General features: G+C 34.9%; 1 protein-coding gene across 4 annotated transcripts in view; it reads right to left on the bottom strand.

The window, feature by feature from the left end:
- The window catches only part of LOC123542762 (loricrin-like), a 105,216-nt gene that overhangs the window by 76,481 nt on the left and 13,946 nt on the right, over window positions 1–14,789 (bottom strand). For 3 of the 4 annotated variants that reach the window (XM_053531487.1, XM_045328753.2, XM_045328754.2), the window contains one exon: window positions 13,852–14,033. The exons of the other annotated variant lie outside the window; for it this stretch is intronic. In XM_053531487.1, the coding sequence (XP_053387462.1) occupies window positions 13,915–14,033 (119 nt within the window). In that variant the 3' untranslated portion in view covers window positions 13,852–13,914. Of the gene's footprint in view, window positions 1–13,851; window positions 14,034–14,789 lie in introns of those variants that run through there. 4 annotated transcript variants of the gene reach the window in all.

Genomic DNA, 14,789 nt, shown 5'->3' on the forward strand with positions numbered 1-14,789 from the left:
GCTGTCCAAATAGAAAGATGGACAAACTCATTATAGAAATTTAGCAGGGTAAGTGTTAATGTCTGTTTGCTACGTCTGTACTTTTATTAATGCTTATGTTTGCTACGCCAGCATTTGTGCCGATGTATACATGTACTCAGTCACTCAATGTACACGTGCATACATCTACACGCGCCACTGTTTCCACGTATTGTGCTGCATGAAGGGCTTTCTTTGTTGGATTTCTGCTCTGTTATTTTGTAAAATAAACACACGGGTAGACTGTGAAACCTCTTTGACGGGTTACACATTGGCATAATATAGAAGCAATTTAGCATTACTTCACATCTTACACAAATATATCGCACTGGTTCATTTGCAATCTTTAAACGCATTGACCTCTGGATTTTGGCTAAAAACGATATTTCTATTTAGAGTATGATTTTTTGTTTCTCTTAAAAATGCCAAATAAAAAAAAATGAAAATTGCCCCAGTCGGGAACCGAACCCGGGCCGTCGCGGCAATAAAAAAATTCCCGCGGTCTTGACCAATATACCACGGAGGAGTACGTATTCGTTAAATATAGATATTTAAAATTTAGGCAGTTTACCTCTAGTAAAGCGGTACAAACGCTTTTCACTTTTCAATGTAAAAATGTTAAATAAACTAATTCTCTTTTGTTTCCATAACATGAAATTGTCAGTAATTAAGGTTCAAAGCTTTCTTAAGAAATGTAGCATTTATTTCCTGATAACTAAAATATTATTTTTTTATTTGCTTTCATACGCTCCGGATGCCAGTGCCTTTAAGAAAGTAAAGAAAAGGTCGTGCACGTAAAAGTTGATTCTGCTTTTTTTGTTTCAAGTACGTCCTCTTAAGCATAACAAGCTACTTAATTAAATTCAAAATGAAGGAAAACGCATATTGTTCCGCTCATATGAATAAGGTCAGTAAATCGGTCAAAAATATGCCCTTGGTGTGTCGTATCGAAAGAGTCCAAAGTATATATACCATTATATTTTGTTATTTATTTTCTTTATGCGCATTTTCATGTAATTCGAGTGCTTTATATACACTTCACTGCTAAAATGCAGTAGCATCGCGTGGTTTATGGCATGGCATTTTAGGACATTTTCTGTCTTTCTACGGAATGTCACGTGCGCGTTGACCTACAATACGTCCGAAGAATGCCGAACTGCAAAACGAGAATACGTAATCAAGTGGAAATTGCCGAGTGTCCTAACGTAATCTCCGTATGCTGTTTCGACATTTTCCGTCCTTTTACGGAATGTCACGTGCGCGTTGACCTACATTACGTCCGAAGAATGCCGAATTGCCACACGAGAAGGTCCACTACCTTAATGCAGAAGTTTACCTTTGGACATTAAAATGCTTGATAATTATGATCAATTAACTGTGCTTTCGGCCATACTGATATCTCTTTAGTACACTTGCTGAACAGAAGCATTTCTGGTATAATATGAGATGTCGTTTTGATAACAGCGGGGCTCGAACCCTGGACCTACGGGAGCGGCCAATACGTAGACAACCGTTTCAATCCATACTCCGGTAGCCTGTGAAAGCTCTTTGTCGGGTTAAACACTGGTGTAAAATAGAAGCAAATTAGCATAACCTAACAGCTACACAATTATCTTGTGATCTATAAAGGCACTGACTCAGGATTTTGGCTAAAAATGATATTTCTTTAAAATTGAAGTTTGGTCATACTATACACATCAGAATACGACTTTTTGTTTCTTAACTTTCTTAAATGTCAAATCAAGAAAAAGATAGACGCCCGAGTCGGGAAAAAACATTCCCGCGGTATTGACCAGAATACCACAGAGGAACACGTATGCGTTCAATATAGATATTTATGATTTAGGAAGTTTACCTCTAGTAAAGCGGTACAAACGCTTTTCAATTTCCAATGTAAAAAAGGGTAAAAATAAATTCTCTTTTGTTTCTTTAAGATATTATCTGCCAGTAATTAAGTTTTAAAGCTTTCTTCAGAAATATAGCATTGATTTTCTGTGATATTATATAGAACCTATGTTTTGTTTGTTTTCGTACCATCTGGAGACCAGTGTATTTAAAGTAATGTCATTGGGTTTTCTACCAGCTTATTTCTATATATTTTGACTTTATATCCAATTCATACATACATTAACCACTTTGGTAATTATGATACAGATAAGTGTTGTAAGGAGAGGTCGCGTGCACAAGTGTTGATTCTGCTTTTTCTATTTCAAAATGAAGTACTCCCTCTTAAAGTTATCATAACAAACCACTTATTTAATCTTGAAATGACGGAAAACGCATATTGTGTTATTTATGAAAATAAGGTCAGTAATTCGGTCAAAAACAATTCGTCTTTGTTGTATTGAAAAAAGTACAAACAACATAGATAATATATTTTCAATTTCTGCGTGTTTTCGTGTAGAACAAATGCTTTAAGCACACTTTTTAACTGCTAGAATTGAAAATTGTCTCGTTTCACGCAGAATTCTTTCAGAAGCCGCCGCGTGTAAAAATAGACTTATTTCTAACAGCATCGCAGATCACGGGTCATGTTGAGCATTCTTATTTGTTTTTTTTTTCAACAGTATTTCAGTTATGTAAGGGTGGAAAGTTAACCTAACCAGTGTTCCTGGATTCGATACCAGTACAAACCACATGATTCAGAGGTGAAGGACGAACGGTTTCAGACATAATGTCTTTCATCAATCGTCACGGAGAATATACGCCCCGCCCGGGAATCGAACCCACGACCCCGCAATCCGTAGACTTACGCTTTCCCTACTGAGCTAAGCGGGCGGGCTCTGGGTATTCTTAAAACGGTTAGTATTATTTGAAAAGTTCCATTATTCACCATTATCATGCTGGACACGATAGATTCTGCCTTCGTGATCCTCTGCCTGCAGATGCATTCTGATCAAGATCTGCACTGTTCGCCATTCATTCAGTATCCTTTTTGGTAAGCACTCCTTTTGATAGTTAATGGCACTGTTCAAATCGAAAGATGGCCAAGTTCACTATAGAAATTGAGGGTTAAGCATTAAGATTATTCATAAAGGAAACATAATACTGCAACATTAGCCCAAAGTATCCGGACTGCTGATAGGGGACGGGTAAGAGTCAGGCGATGTTTGTCGGGGCGGTATTCGGCGAGGCAACGTTTGTAGGGCCGACTGGTGGGCGATATTCGGCGAGGCGACGTATTTCGGAAAATAAGGACGACTATGTCATATATAAATCTAAGTTTAATATTTTCACTAAGTGGCTCGGTATATAAAGGGGAATAAAAATATGATGAGAAGTTAATTTTAGACGAAATCTCCAGGACCTCAAAAAAAATTTATTCTGAAGAAGGGATCAATAAACGGCCTCTACTATATTATAAAAGAAGAAGAAAGCCCTGATAACCACGTGCTTAATGTTCTTGGAACAGGTCTTGTTTTCTAATGTGATTAAGAATCATTTTTTTTATATATTCAATATTCCGTATATCTATTAGTATTTTACATTTTTTTTCACAGATTGTCGACTTATAAACTACACAACGCATGCAACGTGTATCTGCGAAATTCTCCGGAGCAGGTGACCGGAAGTCAAGGAAATCTGTTGTGACGTCATTTCGGTAGTATTTTCATATACACCTATATACCAACTGTTTGTATCTGTAATCAAAGGTAAAAATTAAGGAAGAAAACTAACAATACCGGTATTGTTTTGTGGAAAGTCTGCGGGAATAAAATGTTTTGTGAAATTTAAATTGGCATATATGGCCTAAAAGGTAGTACTATACGGGAAGTGGAACTCTTTAGACTGAAATTGATGTTACGGAATATTCGGATATGAAGTGAATTTATTTTGTTTCACTGTAATTTTTTTCTACAAAAAAAGCATGTAAAACACATCTTCTTATATATGACTTCTTGATATTAAGATAATTGAAGATGAGTGCCTTGCAAAACTAGAATCGACGATCGGGATATACAGCTCTACCGCGATGGAAGGGAAACAACTCTAATCTCGCCGCTTTTCTTTTCGATACTAGTTATTCCTCTTACAATGGCAGCTGTAAAATTGAAATGTACATTAACTAAAACTGTTGGACAGTTGGATATTCAAAACTGTTATCGGCATAATGTAATGATTAAAAGAATTAAATTTCTTGTGATTTTGCTTAATTGTTCATTACCTAGACCTGAACATTTTAAATTTGAGCCGTGCCATGAGAAAACCAACATAGTGGGTTTGCGACCAGCATGGATCCAGCCCAGCCTGCGCATCCGCGCAGTCTGGTCAGGATCCATGCTGTTCGCTTTGAAAGCCTATTGCAATTAGAGAACCTGTTAGCGAACAACATGGATCCTGACCAGACTGCGCGGATGCGCAGGCTGGTCTGGATCCATGCTGGTCGCAAACCCACTATGTTGATTTTCACATGGCACGGCTCATTTATCCATCTTATTTAGTTCCTCCAAGTAAAAATTTATAAATTTACAGTCTCAGAATAGATTACGTGTAATTTCAGTTTGCATAAATATTAAAGGACTGATTATACCAAATAGGAAGTGACTACTCAGTGTTACATGTGAAGTAGACCAAAATATAGTTCCAGTCTGTTGATGAAATATGATATTATGAAGCATTTAAGAATGTAGTAATTTGTTTGTTTCGCGTTTAACGCCGTTTTTCAACAGTAATTCAGTCATGTATGGCGGGAAGTTAACCTAAACAGTGCTCCTGGATTCTGTAACAGTACAAACCTGTTCTCCGCAAGTAACTGCCAACTTCCCAACATGAATCAGAGGTGGTGGACTAATGATTTCAGACTCAATGTCTTTTATCAAATCGTCACGGAGAACATACGCCCCGCCCGAGGATCGAACTCGCGACCCCGCGATCCGTAGACCAACGCTCTCCCTTCTGAGCTAAGCGGGCTGGCATTTAAGAATGTGACAGTTTCTTCTGTCTTAGTTTAATTGCTTATTTATTTTAGAAAGTTCTAGACCATTTTGAACTAAAGGGTGTTAGATTTATTCATTCAAGAAATAAATTATTACTAAAAAGCAAATTTTATGGGAGCATTTTCAGAGTTTTTTCTTTTCTATTTTTCTTTCTTTCTTTTTTTTTTGTTAACAGATTATTTTTCTTATATGTAACAGAATATCTTAATATACATGTATATTTTTTTTACTTTTGGTAAAAAGACATATTATACTAACTCACTATATTATGGTTAATGCTCTAAAGTACTGGAAATGAGGTCTGAAGATTTTATTGATTATTTGCAATAAGGAAGGAACTGAATTAGTAAATTGTGACATTTCTGTTTCATTTCTACTGCACCCTACATCATTTTGGTTTCTTAGCGGTATGGGACGACTTCATGTTAATGCTAATAACTACTACTCATATCTTCCTAACAGAAGAGCTGAACTCTTCTTGCCTTGATAATAGGCAGTGATCACTATTTCTTGGCAATGGTCATGCAGAATGAGCAGATCAATTTTATTTAATGCCAGATCCATGATTGTGATTGGTTAGTTACTTTGTAGGTGGAAGAAAATATATAAGCGTGAGAGCCTGCCTCAGTTGAACTCGAGGATGGCTTTACCAGATCCAACATACACAACAACCCCGATTCAAAAGTTGACATTAAGCAAATTATTTAATTAATTACATATGGGTTCAAAGTTTTTTTTTGAACGTATGTCATAGACCAATTAGGATATTGTTCCTACGATATTCAACATATACATTGATATACGATGACTGGAAAAAATATAAGATACAGCCATTACGGCCAGAAATACACATAGAGGAAAAATGGCACACAGCAAGGCACCTCAGATTTTAACACGAGTCATATCACACAAATGAAATACCAAACAAATGACACATGGAAGCTTAATACAGTTTATTAACGCCAAATCAAGCTCTAGAAGTCATACAAAAACAAAGGAATGTTTTAACGTCAATGGTACAGTCTAATATGCTTTTCGTGTGATGACTGACGTCAATACATTTGTTGCGACCAAGAAAGAGCACCACTATATTTTATCTACTCTTTCAGATTAAGGGCTAGACTAGCCACTAGACTGATATAGGACTCGTTCCGAAATGGCCGGTTCGTGAGCTGCAAGCTAGATAAATGGATGGTTACCGACTTCTATCCGCCTAGCGCCTGGCATAGTGGTAATTGGTACGCACAATAAAGGTGTCTCATAAGCCAAACTGGCTGTCTCTTTCAATAGGGTTGACACTGTAATACACTAGACATTTACCTTTACCTTTATATGTACATTTTCCCCCTTTTTGACGAATTCAATTTCAAAGAGACAAAAGACATTCTATTTTAGAGATTTTCACAGAGGAATGATGTTGAACTCGTGATACTGGACATAGAACATAGACTGGCTCAGTTCAATACATTGAGTCATAAAATGTAAAAAAAGATATATTATAGTCTAGGAGCTAGTCTAATTAAGGGCATATCAGAACTGAGGGCGCCCTCGTGAAATTATTAGGCCTGACATATAACCACCCATCGTGCGACGTGCATTAATAGTGTTAAACCACTCCTTTGCTATAAATTATCTCTTAATTTAAGAATCATGGTAACCAATATGTGCGTTACGAACAATATAGAGTTGTATTTGCCAAAACAGATATCAGGGTAATGTTAAATACAACATAGAGTTTAATTTACCGAAAACAAATAATCAAAATGTAAACCGATAACCAGAAAGGGTCATGGAAGTCCGTTCCATATTCTAGAGAAAGCAGATTTTGTTGTAGACTTTGCCAAATTAAATTCGATTATTTTGCCAAATGTAATATATTTGATGTATACGAAGTAATATTACATCGCGTTGTCTGTCTGAACAACGTAATCGAATAAAACAGGTTAGTTAAGTTCTCGAGTTATGGCCCACATAATGGTGAATATTTCAGATGTTTAAAACAATGTTACATCAATAAACTGTATCCAGTGAGAGACTTGTATGCAACATTTAAACAACTTTTATCGAACCGTTTTTATAACTTTGTATAAATCATGATATTTCCAATTTCCAAACTTTAAAGTGATCGCCAATGTCCGAAACGTTTGCAGAGAATTCATTAAACCATTAATTTTGATGGAAGAAACGTCAAACTATTGGTAAACAATTATAAACACAAAATAAAATTGGTGGACCGGTTGTCTAATAGTAACACACTTGACTGCCAGGTCCAGCGTTCGAAGCCCGGACCAGGCACTGGAAATTTCTGATATGCTCTTGAGTGTCTCCCACCTGACTTAGAGGCCTGTACTGGTTCTTCCCTTCTACTTATTTTAAGTAATCGTCGAGAAAAAGTTGTCTCCCTTTCAAAATGAATGCCATTTGTAAAGAAATAAAGATAAACAATTGCTGAAAACTGTGTTCCACCTTGTTATGCGGAATTTCACCACTTGCACGCTATTGCAAATGCGAACATGTGTAACTGTTCTTTGAAAAGGGTGAGTTTTTAAAGGCGTTTAACTGTCCGGATGTGGAGCACCTTTAGGTAGTCCTTTTCCGGAATTCAATGTTTATCAGTATACTGACACTTGTTTCGTAAAGTAATATACATGTTTTACATGCTGTTCAATTTTCATCTGAAAGAACTCTTTCTTTCTATAATTTGGTGTTGTTTGGTTTTTGTTTCTCAATGTCTACTTCGAAACCTTAAGCCTCACGCGGGGCGCAGAATTCAAGCTTCATGCGAGGAAGCCATTCAGACTTACGGAAGAGCGGTGGTGCTACCAATTTTCCCGCCCGTGATGCAATAATATGATGTTACTTTAGCAACACATTATTTGCTAAATTGTTATTTTACAGTAGCTATCAGTACTTATTTTGTTACGAATAACGTTTTTTACATATTTTCGTTCATCCGAATAAAATAAAAGATACTTTAGCACTTTTCACGTTCACGGAAATTCACGAAATTCACGGATATTCGATAACAGTGGCTTACGTCAATTTAGGTGTAATAAATATCGAAATTGATTAAGTACAAAATAAAAGTTGATTGAAGAGCTTAAAACGCCATTTCGGGGAAACCTTATCAACTCATAACTCAAAGTTACAGTAATAAGACGCGTTTTGTGGAGAAAATCCATATAGTTAACAATAGATTAAAGACTGTTTACAACAGTGTGCTTTTCCATGTGCATCATAAAAGAACATACTGTTAAATATTTCATGGCAGACTTTGCTTGTACGTTAGGGGAGTATTGACATTTTTCGGCGACGCCGTCTAAATCCGTTTTCGTTACCTATGCCACGTGACTTCAGTTTGCAAATCAAATTACTTGATAACGCATTAAAGATAATTTATCAAAATGGAAGATTTATGCAACACTCTGCCTGATTGGACGAGAGTGTCAATTTCTTTCACTCTGTTGATTGTGCTACGCTGAGTGAAATGTAGACGAAGCGTTTATCCTAAACGACGCTGTCCACAGTTTTAAAGCTAACTTTGGCTCAGTATATTTAGCAAGAATATTGATATATCTCAAAATGATAAGAAAGTTTAATAAATATGATAAAAACCTGTTCAAATAGACATTTCTAACGTAAACGTAAATCGGAAACGGATTACTGAATCCGTAAATGTTATTTGCAAATAATGGTCTAAGGGAGATGCTATTGCATTACTACTGGATGAAATTGTCTCCAATAGACCACAAATTAGCCTAAAATTTTACGGATTCAGTACTCCGTTTCGTAATTACTTTTACGTTAAAAAAGGTCTAATACCAACATATATCAAATTAAAGAAAGAGCTGAATACGGTCTGCGTATCACATGAATAAGGGTGTGATAAGAGTCTTTTATGTAGAGAAGTGCTTTTTAAAAGATTTTCCTTGTTACAAATGTCGTTTGTATATGAAAAGGTTTCTTGTTTTTGTGACTTATTCAGATTGCATATTAAAATGAATACTTGTTTGCTTTGATATATTTGTTATAAATTATTTAACTGATTTATTATATATGAATATTTTTCTTTAGTATGGTATGCAAATATTGAACTCAGCTGAAATCTGTTTTATTATATATATGCTATATAATAACTGAATCTCATTACACTGAAATGAAGGTACGCTGCATACAGTTTATCTATGTGATATGACTACGGTCAAACTTTGTTTATGAAACAGAAATATTGAAATAATTACAATTGTATGTTTTGCTTGACCTTCACTTTTTATAGGTGTGACGTCATTGTCCGATTCATGAATAGCGAATATGCATTTGTTAAAGCGGGATCAGTTGGCTTAGTTTAGAAATAAATAAAAATAATATATAAAAAAATCCTTTGATTTTTTCTCATGTATTCTAATCAAACTTGATTTGTAGTATTTTTATTAGGCCCGCAGCCAGCTTTGTTCAGCTGGGACATTTGACCCCTTTTAGGGGCTGCTAGAGCTAAAACTAGAAATGCCTTTATACAGCGTCTCATGAACAGCTTGGTGGATCTTTGTCATACTTGGTCTGGAGCATCATTATAAGGTCCTCTTCCAAATTTATTTATATAGGAAGTTGGGCCCTATTAGGGACCACTATTATAGCTAAAAGTAGATATGCCTTTCTTCGCATTAACCGGCGAATTGTAATAAGGAAAGAAGTTTATGAATTTTTCATCTAACATTCATCTTTCATCTAACATTTTTCAAACTGCAAAACTAAACACCGCACTTTAACAATTTAAATGGTTCTCTTTTAATTTTTCGCAAAGGTTTCGCAGGGTTGCAATTTTGTTTCGTTTTTCCTTAGACGAATAATTACAGCAGTAGTTTGATGAAGATTCATGAAGCGGTGCATGAGAAGAGGTCATTAAACGTGTTTATATTTTTAGTTAAATTGGTCCCTATCCCCATTTGTAACAAAATAGCAGGAGACCTTACGATATTGTTACACATCGAGTTTGATAAAAATCCATTACATTTTAGTGGTTAATGCGAAGAAAGGCATATCTACTTTTAGCTATAGTGGTCCCTAATAGGGCTCAAGTTCCTATATAAATAAATTTGGAAGAGGACCTTATAGTGATGCTCCAGACCAAGTATGACAAAGATCCACCAAGCTGTTCATGAGACGCTGTATAAAGGCATTTCTAGTTTTAGCTCTAGCAGCCCCTAAAAGGGGTCAAATGTCCCAGCTGAACAAAGTTGGCTGCGGGCGTAATAAAGATGCTACAAATCAAGTTTGATTAGAATACATGAGAAAAAATCAAAGGATTTTTTTATTTATTATTTTTATTTATTTCTAAACTAAGCCAACTGATCCCGCTTTAACAAATAGCATATTCGCTATTCATGAATCTTTGGACAATGGCGTCACACCTATAAAAAAGTGAAGGTCAAGCAAAACATACAATTGTAATTATTTCAATATTTCTGTTTCATAAGCAAAGTTTGACCGTAGTCATATCACATAGATAAACTGTATGCAGCGTACCTTCATTTCAGTGTAATGAGATTCAGTCATTATATAGCATATATATAATAAAACAGATTTCAGCTGAGTTCAATATTTGCATACCATACTAAAGAAAAATATTCATATATAATAAATCAGTTAAATAATTTATAACAAATATATCAAAGCAAACAAGTACTCATTTTAATATGCAATCTGAGTAAGTCACAAAAGCAAGAAACCTTTTCATATACAGACAACAACTGTAACAAGGAAAATCTTTTAAAAAGCACTTCTCTACATAAAAGACTCTTATCACACCCTTATTCATGTGATACGCAGACCGTATTCAGCGCTTTCTTTAATTTGATATATGTTGGTATTTGAATAGGTTTTTATCATATTTATTAAACTTACTTATCATTTTGAGATATATCAATATTCTTGCTAAATATACTGAGCCAAATTTAGCTTTAAAACTGTGAACAGCGTCGTTTAGGATAAACGCTTCGTCTACATTTCACTCAGCGTAGCACAATCAACAGAGTGAAAGAAATTGACACTCTCGTCCAATCAGGCAGAGTGTTGCATAAATCTTCCATTTTGATAAATTATCTATAATGCGTTATCAAGTAGTTTGATTTGCAAACTGAAGTCACGTGGCATAGGAAACGAAAACGAATTTAGACGGCGTCGCCGAAAAAGTGCACAATCTTTCGGCTTATAGCCTACACTATTACTGTTACATGCCTTTAGGGGTTTATTTTTATTGCACATCATGTTGATAAATATAAGCTTTAAATCTTTTAATCAATCTTGGAACTTCCAAATTTGTTTAAACTGCTTAAATTAAGTTTTTAAGACGAACATTGATATTTCCTTTCAATGCAAAGCCGATAGATGCCTCTTTAATTTGCTTAAGATTTTGTAAATAAACCAGTTTTGACGCTAAATAGCTAAAGACATCATTCGGGACGTCCACCAGGGTGCCGTCTTGTTCTTTAAACTATTAAGTAAACTGATTTGAATGGCCACAATTTTGAAAATTTCCACAATGTTTGTTATCACTTCTTTTATTCCCTCAAAAAATATGTATTTATATGCCAACTATATTTGTTGTTATTTTATTAACATTAAAATGGGTATTCCTAAGCGTATTTGTGGTGTGGAAATTTCAACATTCGCAAAAAAAAGGATGAAAAGAAATGAATAAAAGCGTTGTGATATATTACATATTGTCGTAGAAATTTCCACATTCTGTGTGAAAAAAGGAGAAAAAAAGAGACAAAAAAGCTAAATTTGCCTCTTTAAAAGAGTTATTATTGGTGTAGAATCCTCTTTTAAAAAAATAAAATTTATATGTCCCTTCGAATTATAAAAATGTAATGAAGTTATCAGATATGCATATCTTAAAGAAAGTTTCATGATTGCTTATAATAACATACATACCACTACATGTGTCGGAGATAGGTTTAATCATGTGTCATGTGAGGTTTAATGAGAAACGAAAAAAAAATCTAGTAAAACTAATCTTCGTCTTTTTTTTTTGTTTTCAATTATATTTTTTTTCCAAACAATAAGTTCATACTTGATGATTTTTCAGTAATTGTGTTACCAAAATACGCCATGTACATATATATGTTGTGAAATTTGCAAGTCTCAACAACATTATGATGTTAATGAAGATCTCCTTTTTCTCGTATTAATGCAGTCCGACTGAAAGTACAGGTACGATATCACCGGAATTGCGTTATTTCACACTGATCAGATAAAAATTCTCCATGGTTTGGAATTTCCGGACGGCGACATTAGAACGTGACATTAGGTTAAAAAGAAATAGACTAGCATCTATATTGTTATATATAAATCCGTCTGGTCCATGCATTGATATGCGCACTCTTAGAACGCAGAATTTAGAATAAGGAAGAAATGATACATCTCTTTTCTTTGTCAGAATACCTTTTACTAATACTTGACTGTCATTTCGTAAATAAATCGTAGACGTTATATAAACAACGCACACATATTGAACAAAGTATAAATTATGTTAATGAACATCAAATGCATATAACTCTAGGGGCCTCCGTGGCCGAGTGGTTAAGGTCGCTGACTTAAACTCGCATTACCTAACCTCACTCGAGACATTGAATTCTTCATACGAGGAGGACACCTGATTGACTAACGGAATGTCGGTGGTTCTCCCAAGGTACCCACATGTGGAGTTTTCTCCGAATCTGACCAGGTCCGCGTTTCATGGAGAGTCTTAGGTCCTAGGTCCTAGGACCTAGGACCAAAATTAGGTTGGAATAGGATTGCACTTAAGACTCTCCATGAAACGCACCCCTGGCGTCTTTCTCAACCGACAAAAGCTTGAAAGTCGCCGTATGACCTATAATTGTGTCGGTGTGACATTAAAACACTACAAAAAGAAACTAAAAAGCATATAAACTAGTTATGGAAAGGAATTCTTCTCAATGGCAATATAAGGCTACTGTATACCAATATTTAAATGGCATCAGTTATTAAAAACAAATTGGCGTCAAATGCCATGAACTATAAAGTTGACAGAAAACCAGCTCATATTTGATACAAGTCCATAGATCATTATTTATTTAATTTTTTCCAGTGAATTATAGAGTTTTCTTAGTGAAATAAAAGTGATAATCCACAGTTTTGAAACAGTAGATTGTCATTTTTATTTTTCACTGTTTTTGCCGAACTAGTTCCGGTCCTCCGTCGCGATTGAAGTCAAATTGTATACCGAGCGTTATGAATACCGGGGACCATAATGACGATGACGTCGTTAAAATGACGTCATTTGTGTTATGCTTTCTTTTTATCTTTCCTGCGATTTTCGACATTTTATAAATTACGCAAACAAAATTAGAGTTTTACACATGAAATAAAAAGAAAATTTGTTTGTGTCAGTGAAATATCAATTTTATTTCACTCGTGAGCACCAAAAAAGTCATTTTCACTCGTGGCTACGCAACTCGTGAAAATATCAGTTTTTGATCCTCACTTGTGAAATAAAACTGATATTTCACTGAAACAAACAAATATCCTCTATTTCATTAAATATTTATGTATTAACAACGGAGAGTATGTCTATTTTATCTAAAATAACATAATTTATTAAGAGAAATATAGTCACACTAAATGCATTTCACTGTTGTTACAATGAAAAGGAGCTCATATCTGATATAAGTCCATTGATAATTACATCTTTATGTCTTTGTTTTGTGTTGAACAATAGACAATTTGTCAATTGCCGGCATGTTTGAATTATACAACTCATGCTTAATTATATCTTTATATTTTTGTTTTGTATCATATTTGAACTAAAACTTTATTCAAATATAGTCGCATGAAATGTGTTGAACTGAAATGTTTCCAGAAAACGAACTCATACTTGATACCAGTCCATGGATCATTTTATCTTTATATTTTTGTATAAACAAAGAAAAAGTACATTTTAAACACAACGACGCTGGCAGCCTAAAGCCGGACGACAACATCTCATTGGTTCGGGACAGTGACGTGCTTCGTAACATTCATGGCGACCAGTTCGTATACATCTAACCGGACAAGAGCCTGAAAACAAAATATGTTATTTATCCTCTGTTAACCAGTATAAAAGTTTAAAATAAAAAAAAGAAACTCAACTTAGCTGCGGCATTCTTTTGTTAAAGATTCATAAAATATAATAGGGTTATTAGAATAGTAGCTCAATCTGGGATGCTGTATTCGACTGGAGTGAATTTTGCTAGTGTAAGATCGGATCTCACGAGGCGTGCAGACGCCGAGTGTGATCCGACCTTGCAAAATCCACGAGAGCCGAATACCAAATCCTAGATCTAGCTACTGTTATAATGACCCTTTTATGATACACATTCACGTTATTGTTTGTTGTTTTGTTATTGAACGAAATTTTCAATGTTTATGTGCGCTATTTATAGAACAGTGTCAGGTCGTACATATTAATGGAAGTAGTCCGGTTACATACAATACAAAAGGTACAGTACGGAATTTTTTCTGCCTGTTCATATTTACTTTTGAAATACATGCCGACTTTTTTACAGAATTTAAATAGGTATATTATATACAAAGTAACGTATATCCGAGATAATGTATTCGGCTCGAGTGGTGTTTGCCAGTCTTCGCGCATACGTCTTGTAAAATCCGGTCTAGTCTAATCCGTGTTTGAATACGTCCCACTTCAAGCTACTGTAAAACTTACCACTTTATATAAGTCTACCTAATTCTACCAAACTATGACGTGAAACTCCTCTCAGTCTATTTATTTGCTTGATTATGAATACATAATTATGTAGTGATAGTAGTCTACAG

The sequence above is a fragment of the Mercenaria mercenaria genome, chromosome 19 (genome assembly GCF_021730395.1).
Source record: "Mercenaria mercenaria strain notata chromosome 19, MADL_Memer_1, whole genome shotgun sequence".
Lineage (NCBI taxonomy): Eukaryota > Metazoa > Mollusca > Bivalvia > Venerida > Veneridae > Mercenaria > Mercenaria mercenaria.